The 12,825-nt window shown below is 37.8% G+C and overlaps 3 protein-coding genes across 3 annotated transcripts in view; 1 reads left to right on the top strand and 2 right to left on the bottom strand.

Annotated features, from left to right (window-relative positions):
* Nucleotides 1-3,794, top strand: part of LOC17875979 (probable disease resistance protein At5g45510) — a 5,159-nt gene extending 1,365 nt beyond the window's left edge. Inside the window, exons 3-4 of the mRNA XM_006282335.2 lie at nt 117-3,124; nt 3,398-3,794. Coding sequence (XP_006282397.2) covers nt 117-3,124; nt 3,398-3,442 — 3,053 coding nt within the window. The 3' untranslated portion in view covers nt 3,443-3,794. The remainder of the gene's footprint in view (nt 1-116; nt 3,125-3,397) is intronic.
* On the bottom strand, nt 3,654-7,546 carry LOC17876757. Its single transcript, XM_006282279.2, has one exon. It carries the CDS (start codon nt 7,390-7,392, stop codon nt 3,862-3,864), a length of 3,531 nt encoding a protein of 1,176 aa, XP_006282341.1. The 5' UTR covers nt 7,393-7,546; the 3' UTR covers nt 3,654-3,861.
* A 1,201-nt stretch (nt 7,547-8,747) lies between these two features.
* Nucleotides 8,748-11,969, bottom strand: LOC17876881. The gene is made up of 2 exons (XM_006279967.2): nt 11,582-11,969; nt 8,748-10,779 (listed from the first exon to the last, which is right to left on the bottom strand). Exons 1-2 carry the CDS (start codon nt 11,967-11,969, stop codon nt 8,771-8,773), a joined length of 2,397 nt encoding a protein of 798 aa, XP_006280029.1. The 3' UTR covers nt 8,748-8,770.
* Between the last annotated feature and the right edge of the window lie 856 nt (nt 11,970-12,825).

Below are 12,825 nucleotides of genomic sequence, written 5' to 3'. Positions count from 1 at the left end.
ATGCCGAAACCTTGGGATTCATTATATTATAGATATTTATTTTATGTCTTTGTTATCTTCTTTTATTTTTTTGAGCCCCACCGATATTGAGTTAGTCTAATCAACAAAGATTCTAGAGAAAGAAGGAGCAGAAAGTGAGGATGGAAGTGAAGAGAAAGAAGGAGCAGAAAGTGAGGATGAAAGTGAAGCAAAGAGTGAGGATGGAATTGAAGAGAAAGAAGGAGCTAAAAGTGAAGACCAAGAAGAAGCAAAGAGTGAGGATAGAAGTGAAGAGAAAGAAGGAGCAAAAAGTGAAGAGCAAGAAGAAGCAAAGAGTGAGGATATAAGTGAAGAGAAAGAGGGTGCAAAGACTGAGGATATAAGTGAAGAGAAAGAGGGAGCAAAGAGTGAGAATATAAGTGAAGAGCTAGAGGGAGCAAAGAAAGACTGCGAAATTGTGTCAGATGGGGGTACTCAGTCACAGGACAAAGATAATAAGGGGAAAACAAAGGACCAAGCCGCGGAGAACATACAAGATACAAAGCGTGATACGGACAGTGGCCCATCTACTAAAGATGTGTCGCTGGCAGCTACAAAGTGTTATGATGATCTAATCAAGTTCCATACAACGGATGTGTCGGAGGCTTTACTTAACTCAATCAATGATACTAGCCTGCAGTATTTGTTTATGTTTCTTATCACAAAAGGCTACGTGGGAAGTTTTGCACACTGCATATCTGACATTGTGACAAAAAGCAAGAATTCGCCTGCTGCAATCGTCGTGCTAGCCAAGTCCCTAAAAATTATGCTGAGCAATACACGGTTGAGCATGTCCAATCCAGAAAATTTTAAAAAATTAAAAGAAAAGATAGAAAAGGTTCTCTCGGCTGTTCGGTCTGATTCAGGTTCTTCTGAGAGCAATGTCAATCCAATCCTGCATCTTGCGTATGTGCTGTTGGAAACCTATGACACATCAAAGGGTGCCATCTTGGATTGTTTTTGGCATAGCTTGGACTTCTTTAAGCAATGTGGCTGTGTTTACTACCGTGACCTGATCACACAGTGGATGCTTGAAGGCTACTTTGATCCTGTTAGGTCTGTCGAAAAGGCTTACCAGGAAGGTCATTCCATCTTGATGGAGCTTATAAACCGTGGAATGCTGAAGATACAAGAAAACAATGTGGTGGTACCGGAGATGACAATGAGTAATTTAATTGATCCTCGACGTCGAGGGCATTTCGGGAGATCTCGACTTGTATTTTCTAGAGTTTATGGCGGTGACAAGGATAAAGGTATTGGGAAAATCACCCAGATAGATGATATGATTAAAACAGTGCAAGCAAAGAAAGCAGACAATATTACCACGATTCTGGTTAGTGGAGATCGTCTGCGTCGTGAAAATCCTAAAAAGTACTTCGAGAAGCTGAAGAAGCTTGAAGTACTTGGTCTTTTTGAACCCACACTAGATCCTCTTATCCCGTCTTTTGCAGACCATCTCGAACTCCTCCGGGTTCTTGTAATTAGGGACTGTGATCTACTGACAAGTATTGAAGAGCTTAAGGCTCTTACAAAGCTAAATGCTCTTGAAGTTTCTGGTGCCAGCTCCCTTGAGGGAATCTCTCCTGAATTTTTCAAATCATTTCTTGAACTTCAAAGTCTTCACCTCTCTGAGCTTAAGATCACATCATCCCCTCCCAGCATATCTCAACTGACGAAACTTCACTGTCTCATCATCAAAGATTGCCCTTTGTTGAAAGATTTGCCAAACATACAGGAACTAAAAGAGCTTGAGGTTATTGATATTTCTGGTGCTCGTGGGCTTAAAACGTGCTTCGACAACACAGACAGTGCGAATAAAGACAAAAGCAAAAACAAAAACTTTTATCTTCTTAAAAAACTTCAGCTTCTTGACTTCTCGGAGAGCCAAATAGAGCGACTGCCAATATTCCAGGACTCTGCGGTGGGTGAAAAGCTTCACTCCTTGACTCGGCTCTTGTTGCGAAACTGTAGCAAATTGAGAAGATTGCCTAGTTTGAAGCCCTTGTCAGGCCTGCAAATTCTTGATCTTTCTGGCACTACGAGCTTAGTGGAAATGCTTGAAGTGTGCTTCGAGGATAAGCATGAACTCAAAAGTCTTGATCTCTCAGGAACTAATCTTAGCGAGTTGGCTACCACCATCGAGGAGCTGACCAGTCTCAATGAACTTCTCCTACGGGATTGTATCAACCTAGATACTATCCCAAACATCCAGAAACTCACAAATCTCGAAGTCATTGATGTTTCAGGCAGTACCAAACTGACGAAGATCGAGGGATCATTTGAAGACATGTCTTACTTACGTGTTGTGAATCTCCGTGGAACCAAAGTGGGGACACCAGAATTGCCAAAGGACAGCAAAATCCATTGTGTAAAGCTTATTATTCTGGCAGATGGAAGGCCTTTTGAAGGTAAGGATTGGGACGAAGTAAGGATGAAAATTTCAAGTGAGATATCTGAGAATCCTAGCTCCTCTGATGCAGTTGTTGCATCCCAAGAAATCTCAGAAGAAACAAGAGAGATTCAATCAGCTGAACCTCGCGCCAGTGATTGTATTGAGAAGGGAGATGCCAGCAAGGAACGTCTTCTCCAAGTCCCCGTAGAGAAGGCTCTGTATAAGAATACACTATCATCACTTGTTGATTCCGAAAGTTCACAGGAAGTTATGGAGATCAATGAAACTAATGAGCTAGATGAGACCGCACTAGCTAATGCTGAGTTTGTGTCTTTTGTGGACTGTACTCCTACAAGGCTCACATCTGTCTTTAACAAGACCAAATCGGTGAAGGGTTGCTGGCTAAGGATGTGCACTGAAATAAAAGACCTTTTCTCTGGTGTGGATGAAGAACACTTGAAATCAATGGAGACTTTGTCGATTACAAATCTTCCATCATTGGAGACAATAAGCTGTGCCCGTAGCTTCGAGAATCTGAAGAACCTAAGCTTAGATTGTTGCCCGAAAATCGAAACAATTTTCTCGGAGATGCCTAGCAGCCTAGAATTCCTGAATGTAAAGCATTGTGAGAACCTGGAGAAAGTTGTTAAAGGAGTCGAAGTGTCATCTCACACTAATCTGACAGTAAAACCCGACAATTGCCCAATCTTCGGAGTAAGTTACATCTTTCTACTCTATCACCTCTCCAGTGTACATATAGGACCATCAATGCATGTCTTTTCTTTTTCTTATAGTTTTTCATCAGAAAGAAAGAGTTCTAGCACACTAAAGCATATATCAGAAGAGGAAACTTAAGAAGTCGAAATTGTCAAAAATTAGTTGCATCATATTTTCTCTCCTTTTGCAGGTCGTAGGTGCTTAAGTCATCTTGCACCAAATCTTGTCTCTTTTCAGCTTCATCTTACCATTGTAAACTGCGTGTATCAGGACTACGTTATGGTTGAGCACAGTGATGCATCACCACAAGAATGAAGATCATAAAAGTAGCTGGAGGAAGATCCACTTACACAGTATTAAGCATCAGGATCGTTTCCTTTAATCCTTTGCGTACTTGTTCTGGGTGTGTCTGAAGTTGTTGCGTGTTGAATAGCAGCCGGGTTTGAAATATCATCTTGCTGGTTTTTTTTTACTGTTTCCTGTTTCTGTTTTAAGATATTTCCTGCAGTAAAAATCCCAGGCAGAGTGTTCTGATCTTGTTTGGGTGAATAAGACCCTTGTTTTGATTGTTTTTGTTTTCTCAAACATTATATTTATTTTGAACGATCTTGTGATTCTATGGCTTTACGATAAAGATTTAGTTACAATAAGCAGGAATGTATACTTATTCAGGGTGTATAGCCACATTATCTCTACAGATGTTACAAAGGCTCTTGCCATTATGCAGCTTATACTCACATATTTGGTGACTTCCTCCAGATTCCATTACCATCTGTGGGACAGAATGCGATTTTTGGGCATTTATATTTCTCCAAAAGTGTCATTTTTGGAAACAGTTCTTGCAGATCTTTCCACTCAACCTTGAATTCATGCAGATACTTCAAACGTAAGATCTGAATCTGCCATTGGTTTTCTGCAGTTGGAAGTTCATCACCGAATCCGCTAAGCTTTCCTCCTTTGATGGAGAGCTTTGCAAGATGGTTAAGATCTTTGGGATTTAACCAACTCGGAGGGTCCTTTTCAGGGAAACATTCTAGCTCCAACTTCTTCAAACTAGAAGGAAGTTTAGAGGTATTATCTATTGCTTGACTTTCTAGCAATCCTATTCCCCATTTCTTGGTTTGGTTTCCGAATGCCTTGAACAGTTTTGATCCTGATTTCCTGGATGGTGATGCTGTTTCATAAATCTCTTCCGCCATTGCATTGTCATTTTTCAGATCATCTGGCTTCTTCGCATTGGATTTTTCTGCAAAACTCACTGTCTTACCAAACTTAAGGGTTTTGTGTGACTTCTCAGTGTTTGCTTCCCCACCATCAAGCTTCTTTATATCATCTTCGTTCTTTACTCCCTCTTTATTTTCCTGCACTTTGCTAATTTCACTGTGATCGTCTGTCTCGCTCTGGATTGTCTCTTTCGATTCTTGTGGTGGTTTTTTCTTCTCATCTCCCTCGATAACCTTGTCTGGTTTTGTGCTCTCTTCTTTTACCTCATTTTTCTTGTTTCCTTCATCTAGATCAGCGTTTCCTTTAACTCCATCTCTTTTCTCCTGCACTTTAGTTTCTTTGTGATCATCCTGGGAAGGACTGGGCTTCTGAACTCCTTCAACACCATCGTCTGATTTGGAGATCCCTGCTTCTACCTCATCATGCTTCGCTCCTTCTTTTGAATCAGCCTGCCTTTTGTCCCCATCTCCTTCGTTTCCCGCTTTATTTTTATCATCTGTCTTGTTCTGTATCGTCTCTTTAGATTCTTGTGGGGGACTTGTCTTCTCATCTCCCTCAACAACTTTGTCTGATTTCGATTTTGTAGCTTCTACCTCATCTCGTTGGGGACTTGTCTTCTCATCTCCCTCAACAACTTTGTCTGATTTCGATTTCGTAGCTTCTACCTCATCTCGTTGGGGACTTATCTTCTCATCTCCCTCAACATCTTTGTCTGATTTCGATTTAGTAGCTTCTAAATCATCTTGTTTCTTTCCTTCATCTATATCAGCTTTCCCTTTGTCTCTATCTTTTTCATTTTCCTTTTTGCTTTCATCATCTGGCTTCTTCTGGATCGTCTCTGTTGCCTCTTGGGAAGGACTTGTATTATTTTCTACCTCGCCACCTTTTGATTTCGATGTCTCTGCATCATCTTGCTTCTTTCCTTCTTCCTGATCAGCCTTCCCCTTATTTGCATCTCCTTCCTCTTCCACTTTGTTTTTCCCTTTTTGATTGTCTGGCTTGTTCTGGATCGTCTCTGTTACCTCTGGGGAAGGAATTGTCTTCTTCTCTTCTTCTAAAACCTTGTCAGATTTTAAAGTCTCTGCTTTTTCCTCATCATGCTTCTTCCCTTCTTCTAGATCAGCCTCTTCATTTTTTTCACTTCCTTTCTTATTACTAACTCCATCTTCTTGCTTACCCGTTTCTTCTATCTCTTCTTTCTTCTCCCCGCTCGCCTGTCCCTTCTTCTTCACTTGTTCATCATCTCGTTCCATCATGTCTTTGAGTTTCTTCTCTGTTTCAGAACCTCCTTGGTTATCCTTTTCACCTGCTTCATTAGTTTCTTCAATCTTTTCTCCGTTTTGGCCATCTTGACGAAATCGAAACCCCCACCCAATTTTCAGACTCTCAAGTTGCTTGAGGCCTGTCAACGACTCCATCAGACTTTCCACGGTGAAAGAATTTTTGTTTACAGTTATGCTTAGCTTCCTCAGATTCAGCAGGTGTTTAACTGCACAATCATTTTCATGATCCGATTCACTAATCACAAATCCTTTCAGAACTTGTAATCTAGAGAGTTTGGCTATCCCCTTAGGCATTCGATCTAGCATATAGCACTCTGATACATCCAAGTAAATCAGTTTCTCAAACAAGCCAATATCGCTAGGAAGAACCTCTAGATTGTAGCATGCCTTAAGATCCAAGATCACTAACTCAGGGAGTGCGCAAATTGAATTTTCGAGCTTTTCTATCCTCGAGATCCCTTGAAAACTTGCAAGCCTCAGATTCTTCAGGGTCTTCATATTTTTAAGAAACTCTGTGCTCTCAACTTCAATGTGACGTTTAGCAGTCCGCTCCCATCTTCCCAAATAAAGCACTCTTAGTGAATTCATTAAAGGAAACCACTTGAATGTGAAATCAGGGTACCTTTCAGAGGCATTGAAAACCGTCTTCAACGTTTCCGGTTTCATTACGGATGGTTTTGCCTTTCGTAGCAACGAGGAACCTCTTACCAGGCAGACCTTTTCCTTCAATGATTTTTCCATGATACGCTTCCCTTTAGGACTATAGAGTTTAAACAGGTCTACAGATTCGGCTAAGTGTATAACTGCAGAATGCACATGAGGCTCCATCCTATAGCTACTTGGTATCAGTTTCCTCTCATCTTTTACTGGCTCAAGTAATTTTATTCTTGAGAATTCATCAAGAATTATTGATACTGAGTTTTCAGAATCATCACAATTGATGAAACCTTCACTGATCCACCAATACATTAACATTGTCCTTTCAACCTCTCTGTTTTCCGGGAACACGGCAAAGGACAGCAAGCAGAGCTTTTGAGGGAAGTCAAGGCCTTGAAATTTCTCCACAACTTCTTCAAAAGCCGAGGAATACTCGAAATCTTCAGGAACATGGAGGCCGGGCAAGTATATGTCATTCCCGATCTCATTGATATTATCATTTTCCTCAGCGGTTTGAGTATCCGTTATGCTTGTCCCTCTGGATGATTGTTTGTGGAGCAATGATGGGATCTGGCACTTCAGGGTGAAGACCTTTCTTCTGATTTCCTTGATATCGTGAGAGCGAGACCTGATTGAATCAGTCTTCTGTAGTATTGCTTTTAACTTAGCTGAACGAAGATCAAGCTCCAATGACTTGCTCATATGGGTTTGAAACTCAGTCAAATTCCTAAATGCAGTTATCATCTGAAGAATGTCACTCTGCAATTTCCGGATCTCTAGGTCTGCATCTTCTTGCTCTTCCTCAATGGTCCGCACGTTTCTTCTGCTTCCACCTTGACTGCCTCCACTCTCACTTGCATGGTTTGAAGCCTCTTTCTTCACCTTGCCAACTTTTTTAACTCTCTTTCTGATCCAACCCCACCAAGGTGATCTTTTCTCCTCAGTTCTTCCGCTTAGTTGTTCATTGTTGCCAACAGTGAGTTGTTCATTGTTGTCAACAGTAGCTTTCTGGGATGGAGGTTTTTCTATTACACTTAGCAAAGTCTGTAACTCAGATAGGAATTTGATAATCTTATCGATGTTACATTCTTGATGCGTCATGATCAGAATGGTAACTGCGTTTGATGTGTAGAGTTGTTCTGTGTCAAAAAAAAAGCAGAGAGTCAATGGAGTTAGTTAAACTTATAAACAACTGCAGACCTAAAAGTTAATGTATCAGCCATGTGACTATATTTGAAAGAACCAAGTCAAGGTCTCAGAAAATGGTGACTAACTAACCATAAGACGTTCCTTATACTAAGTTACTAACTATATTATGAAAAGACTCTGCATATGGTTTATATAAAGACATAACATGTATTCACCATTATGAAAAGACTAGAAAATTGCATATGGTTTATATAAAGAAACAAGCTTTATGGTCCTAAGGACTGTAATGTCTCCAACAATCAAATAATATTCAAAAACTAAAGAAAAAGAGAAAGCTTTATTTCTGAGAAGAATAGGTGAAACATGATACCTTATATGGAACACCTTGTGACCGATCCTTTGTTTCTGAATAAAAAAATAACTCAAGAAACTCTTCGTTTTTTTTATAACATGTAGGTAACTTCTCATAGTCATCGAACGAAGACAGAGGAAAAGCATCCAAAGACACTGTTCTTTGCTTCCTCATTAGGACAAAGAAATGGAATCATGGGAGAAGAAAAGTTTCAGTGTGGAAAAAAGTGAAGAAGCAAAGTATCCCATGTGAAACACACGACCCTTAAAAGGTTCCATAGGTTCATCTTTACACCAAAAACTTAATCCATCTTATGGACTTCTAAACAACTTCTTCTAAATCCTTACTTTTGTTTCTAAACCTTAAGTTAATCTGAACCATAGATTATTCCTTGTAAGCCAAGCTTTGAGAAAATAAGTCTTTCTTTTTTTTGTAGAAATAAGTATTTCTTCTATAAACATAAGGAAAAGCATCAAACTGTAATAGTTTCTTTATCACTGTGACAACTTATGTATGATTTTGCACAAATTTATAAGTTTGCGTAGTAAATTTGAAATAATATTTAGTTGAGGTATGAATTAGCATGTTGATATAGTTAGGTATTAATCAAACATATGAGCTTAGTAGAGGTATAAAATATTTTTTTTCCCAAACATATGGTTGGTTGTTCAAAAGAAACATCTAGTTGCTAAAACTTAACATTTTTAAGTTGTTACACTAGACAAAACGAACTATGTAGTTGTAAACTAGATTTTTCAATTTTCTTAGGCGGATAACAATTTGATTCGAATTAAATTTCTTTTTTCAGTTTTATATGATTTTATTTTTACAACATATCAATGCCAATTCTGTTGATGAGTCGACAATCTATGTCCTTAGCTTAATCAAACGAAATTTGATTAATATTGCTTGAAATTAGATATAGAGCCAAAAGAGATTACAAACACACAAACTAACAAAAAACTAAAAACAGATTTATTACTTTCCTACAACGAGTTTAGCTCTAGCATCTCCTTTATTGATCTGAAACTGATCAGCTAAACCGAAGTGAGCCATTAACAACCAAACAAAGTTAAGAAGCTCTCCACCTCTTGTAAGTTGCGCCACATGCTCCGTAGCTTTACAATGACTTGCTGCGTAACATAGCAACTCAACCCACACTTTTCTCAACACTCTCCACTTCCCATCTCCGTTCCTACTCTCTTTCAGTTTCTGAAGCTCTTTCGCCAGCATACTCGCATCGAAAAGAACCGACTTGCTTCGGTCTCCCTTCACAAGCATTGGCTCAATCTTGTTATCAACTGATAAAACCGTCTCACTCGCTCCTTTCATATCTCTCGAGTCCTTGATATACCTACTTTTGAAAAACCTCTCAGCTTCAGCTTTAGTGTCTCTGAACCGTATTGTCCCGATTCCAGCCACTTCCGACATCAGTTTCGGTTGCATTATCAACAAATACATCATGTAGTCCGATATAATCTTGCTGAATTCGCGGTCGTCGTAGCTTTCGCTGCTCAGATTCTTGATCTCTTCGCCTTCTTCTTTTTGGAAACAGAGCTCAGTAGCAATATGCCAAAGGAGGAGACTTTGATCATAATCAACATTCTCTATATAAAGCATTAATCTATCAACTTCCACCAGTTTTGTATCCCGTAAAGCCCATTCTCCTCTCGCCCAAGACACTTTCTTTGCGTCTTCAGGTTTTTCCGCAAACTCGGACTTATCCTTGAGCTCGTAGAATATGAATTCCCATTGATTCTTTGTCAAAGGCTCTCTCGATATGAACCTAATCTCGTCTAGATAAGATTTAACACTGAAGATTCTATCAATGTAGCCCCAAAGAACCGCGAAAACTTCAGGAATACCCGCAAAAAGCACTAGGTATACCGCGTAAACTGTGTAACGAAACATCTTATTTTTCTTAGACCGTTGCCTCAAAACACTTCTGATTGATCTATTAACATCCTTGATCGATCCTACCAACATCTGGATGCTTCTGATTACCCGATCGAATACTAAAACGATGGAATCCCACACGAAAAGGTTGCAGCTTCTCTTCTGATGGATTCTTGAAACTTTGGCTTTCAGACAAAATCCGATGAAATTGAAACCATAGATAGTACCTGACCATCTCCGTGAGAAAAACCCCGTTGTGAGCACCTCGTGGCTCTGGTTACCGTTGCATATATGCTCCTTCCACTGCGGTTTCCTAAACTCGAGAAACCAGTTGAATAAAGAGTCGATAGAGCTCTTTTCTTCCTCGGGGTCATCCTTAAGCGGTCTCAATACAGCGAATGTCCAATCCGAGAGCAAGAAAATGACCAATGAGGCAAAATCAAGCGCAAAGCCAACGAAAAACAAAACGTAAGTAATCACAACATCAGCTCCATGAAACTCATCATACTTAAGCGGTCTACGATGGAATAGAAAAAAAGATGCAAGAAGTGTTCCAAACGCAATCAACCGAAACAGAGTACCGGTTTTCGAATGAAGAATCGCGGTTTTAGTATACATTGATTCGTATAAAAAACCGAGCTCGGTCTCTATAATCCGAAGAGCTTCTCCAGGTTTCAACTTTTTGAAGAAATCTCTGCTTTCGTCTCGCTCACGGAAACTGAAAATGAGATCAACAACAAGACCTTTGAAAGTCTCGAAGAACTTGTAGCCGTATTGAACGATTTCGAGATTGGTTAAGTATTCGCGGTCGGGTTTTACGAGTGTCGGGGGTCTCTCGTGCTTGCCGGGTTCTTCGGTTAAGAAGATTTCAGTTGGGAGGTTTGACTTTTTTCTGGAATCGTACTCTTCCATTAGCTTAGCGTAGTTAGGACCAGTGTCTGCTGGTTTAAGCATTCTGTCTTTGAACTTGTCTAAGCTCGCCGAGTACAATGCTCGTGTCCTCTCCACGTACTTTATTGTTCCGGTGATGAATAACAGTGTGATTGGTGGCCATAATACATTTTCCATCGATTGCACCACCGCATAAACACCTGAAAACAGACATCATTAAAAGGGAATTGTCATAAATAGCTCAAAAATGAATATATGTTTTCCAAAAATACTATTATATATTGTTTTTAAATACTACTAAATTATTTTTTTTTTTTCAAAAATACCACTAATTTAAAACTATATTCTTTAACATTTAAAATAATTTCTAAACACTAGACCATACCTCTAAAAACAATATCATTAAATATAAAATAGTCAATCCAAACCTAAAAAAGAAAATTTAAACCTTCAAAAATCAATTTTTATGTTTATGATATTTAATAAAAATAATACTTTTATGATATTTTGGAAAAAAAACAAATTAGGGTATTTTTGAACAAAAAAAAACAAATTAGGGTATTCTTTGAAGAATCTTGAACAAAAAAAAAACTTAAAATCTAAATGGAGGGAATTTCTCTTATTTTAAATCATCTATCATATATAAGAAAAAACTTATGCGATACATAAAATTTTAAATTATTGGTTTTATTAACAGTTTTATTTATATATGTTGGTTAATTATAAGATTAATTTAAGGACTGATGATTACTACTGGATCCATCCACTTGGGTAACTCATACTGATTATTTAGTAAGAAAAGCTTAATTTACTATTTAACATAATTGTAATATGCTAATGGATGCCATGCAATCTACTATATTGTTACTTTTTCTTTTTTTTGCTAAATTACTATATTGTTACTTGATAAGTGATAAAAGTGGTCTATCTATATATGCTACGTACATAAGTATAGTACTGTATATTTCTTATATATCCAAAATGTATCAACATGTTACTTACCTGCGAGCGCTTGAGAGACGAGGCTAAGCAAATGACGTTTCCATAACGCATTATCCTCAAGAGCCAAGGCGGTTATGGTGTCTGGACCACCAAGATGCAGCAACAAGAACGGTGCCCACAGAGCAAGTAGCTTCTTGTTTTTTGGAGGATCACCAGGTTCTGGTTCTTTCCCTTGGTTCTTAGTGATCTGAGACACCGCGTAATTAGCGGTCCAGTCCGCTAAAAGATACGCTGTCCATAGAACCGCAGCGACCCACTTCTTTGATATGCGTTTCCTAAGCGGCGCGAGGAAGATGAGAAACGTTTGGAACAACAGAGACATTATCACAAGTCCTCTGATGTTCCATTTGTCTAAGATCTTTTTTATTTCTGGTGGTATCACTTGCATTGTTACTACTCTTTTTTTTTTCGAAAAAATCTTAAGTATCAAAATTTGCTGTTTCATGCTCTCTTGCCATGTTATATATATATTTGCTGTTACATACTCTATTTTTCCTAGTACAGTCCTTATATTATGCATTCCTTTCTTATATTCCACGGTAACTCTTTAATGCAAGGGCTTTTTTTTGTGTGTGTCAGAATAAAATATTCTTTCCTTGTTGATGATAAAATAAAGAAAATCATACTTTAGTCTTTCACACACATTACACTTAATCGAATAGTGCAAGGATTTTCTGTTTTTTTTTTTCTTTTTTCTTGATTATGTGTAACGGACAAAAACCTGAGTCAGTGTATATAACATTAATAAAACCTTAAATTACAGTAATTCCTTAGAAAATTCCTTCTTTTTTTATTATGTTATTATTTATAACTATAATGGTTATTTGTCATTATATTTTATAAATATCTTGATTTTAAAAAATATTTTATTGTATAAGTTAAAGTCTGATTTTCAAAGTTACTGACTAGATTTTAACACGTGTAAAACAAAATTATACAATAAATTACCAAGTAAAAGTAAAAAGATTATATTTTGTTATTTAAAAGGTATATAAATATATTAAAAATTACACAACAAGTTACATATCCCAATACTAAAAAGATTACAATTTTTTTTCTAAAAGTAAATAAAATATAATAATGTATATTATTAATCATAAAATGAAAAAATACTTAAAATCTTGGTTTATTTTTAGTTATTAGTTATAAATATCTGAGTCAATCTATGTTTTTTTCCTTTTTTATATTTTACTTCAGTTTTTTCCTTTTTCATCTGTACAATTGTAGTATTTTTAGATTGTACA

This window comes from Capsella rubella, unplaced genomic scaffold (assembly GCF_000375325.1).
Source record: "Capsella rubella cultivar Monte Gargano unplaced genomic scaffold, Caprub1_0 scaffold_8, whole genome shotgun sequence".
NCBI classification, from domain to species: domain Eukaryota; kingdom Viridiplantae; phylum Streptophyta; class Magnoliopsida; order Brassicales; family Brassicaceae; genus Capsella; species Capsella rubella.
The sequence above is the reverse complement of the archived record's forward strand: the minus strand, read 5'-3'. Positions and strand labels throughout refer to the sequence as shown.

Bases quoted from the DNA above. Each gene is read 5' to 3' on its own strand.
- LOC17876757 (XM_006282279.2), bottom strand. From the start codon at position 7,392: ATGACGCATCAAGAATGTAACATCGATAAGATTATCAAATTCCTATCT.
- LOC17876881 (XM_006279967.2), bottom strand. From the start codon at position 11,969: ATGCAAGTGATACCACCAGAAATAAAAAAGATCTTAGACAAATGGAAC. The intron at 10,780-11,581 runs GTAAGTAACATG...GTCTGTTTTCAG, and splicing joins CGTCTCTCAAGCGCTCGCAG to GTGTTTATGCGGTGGTGCAA.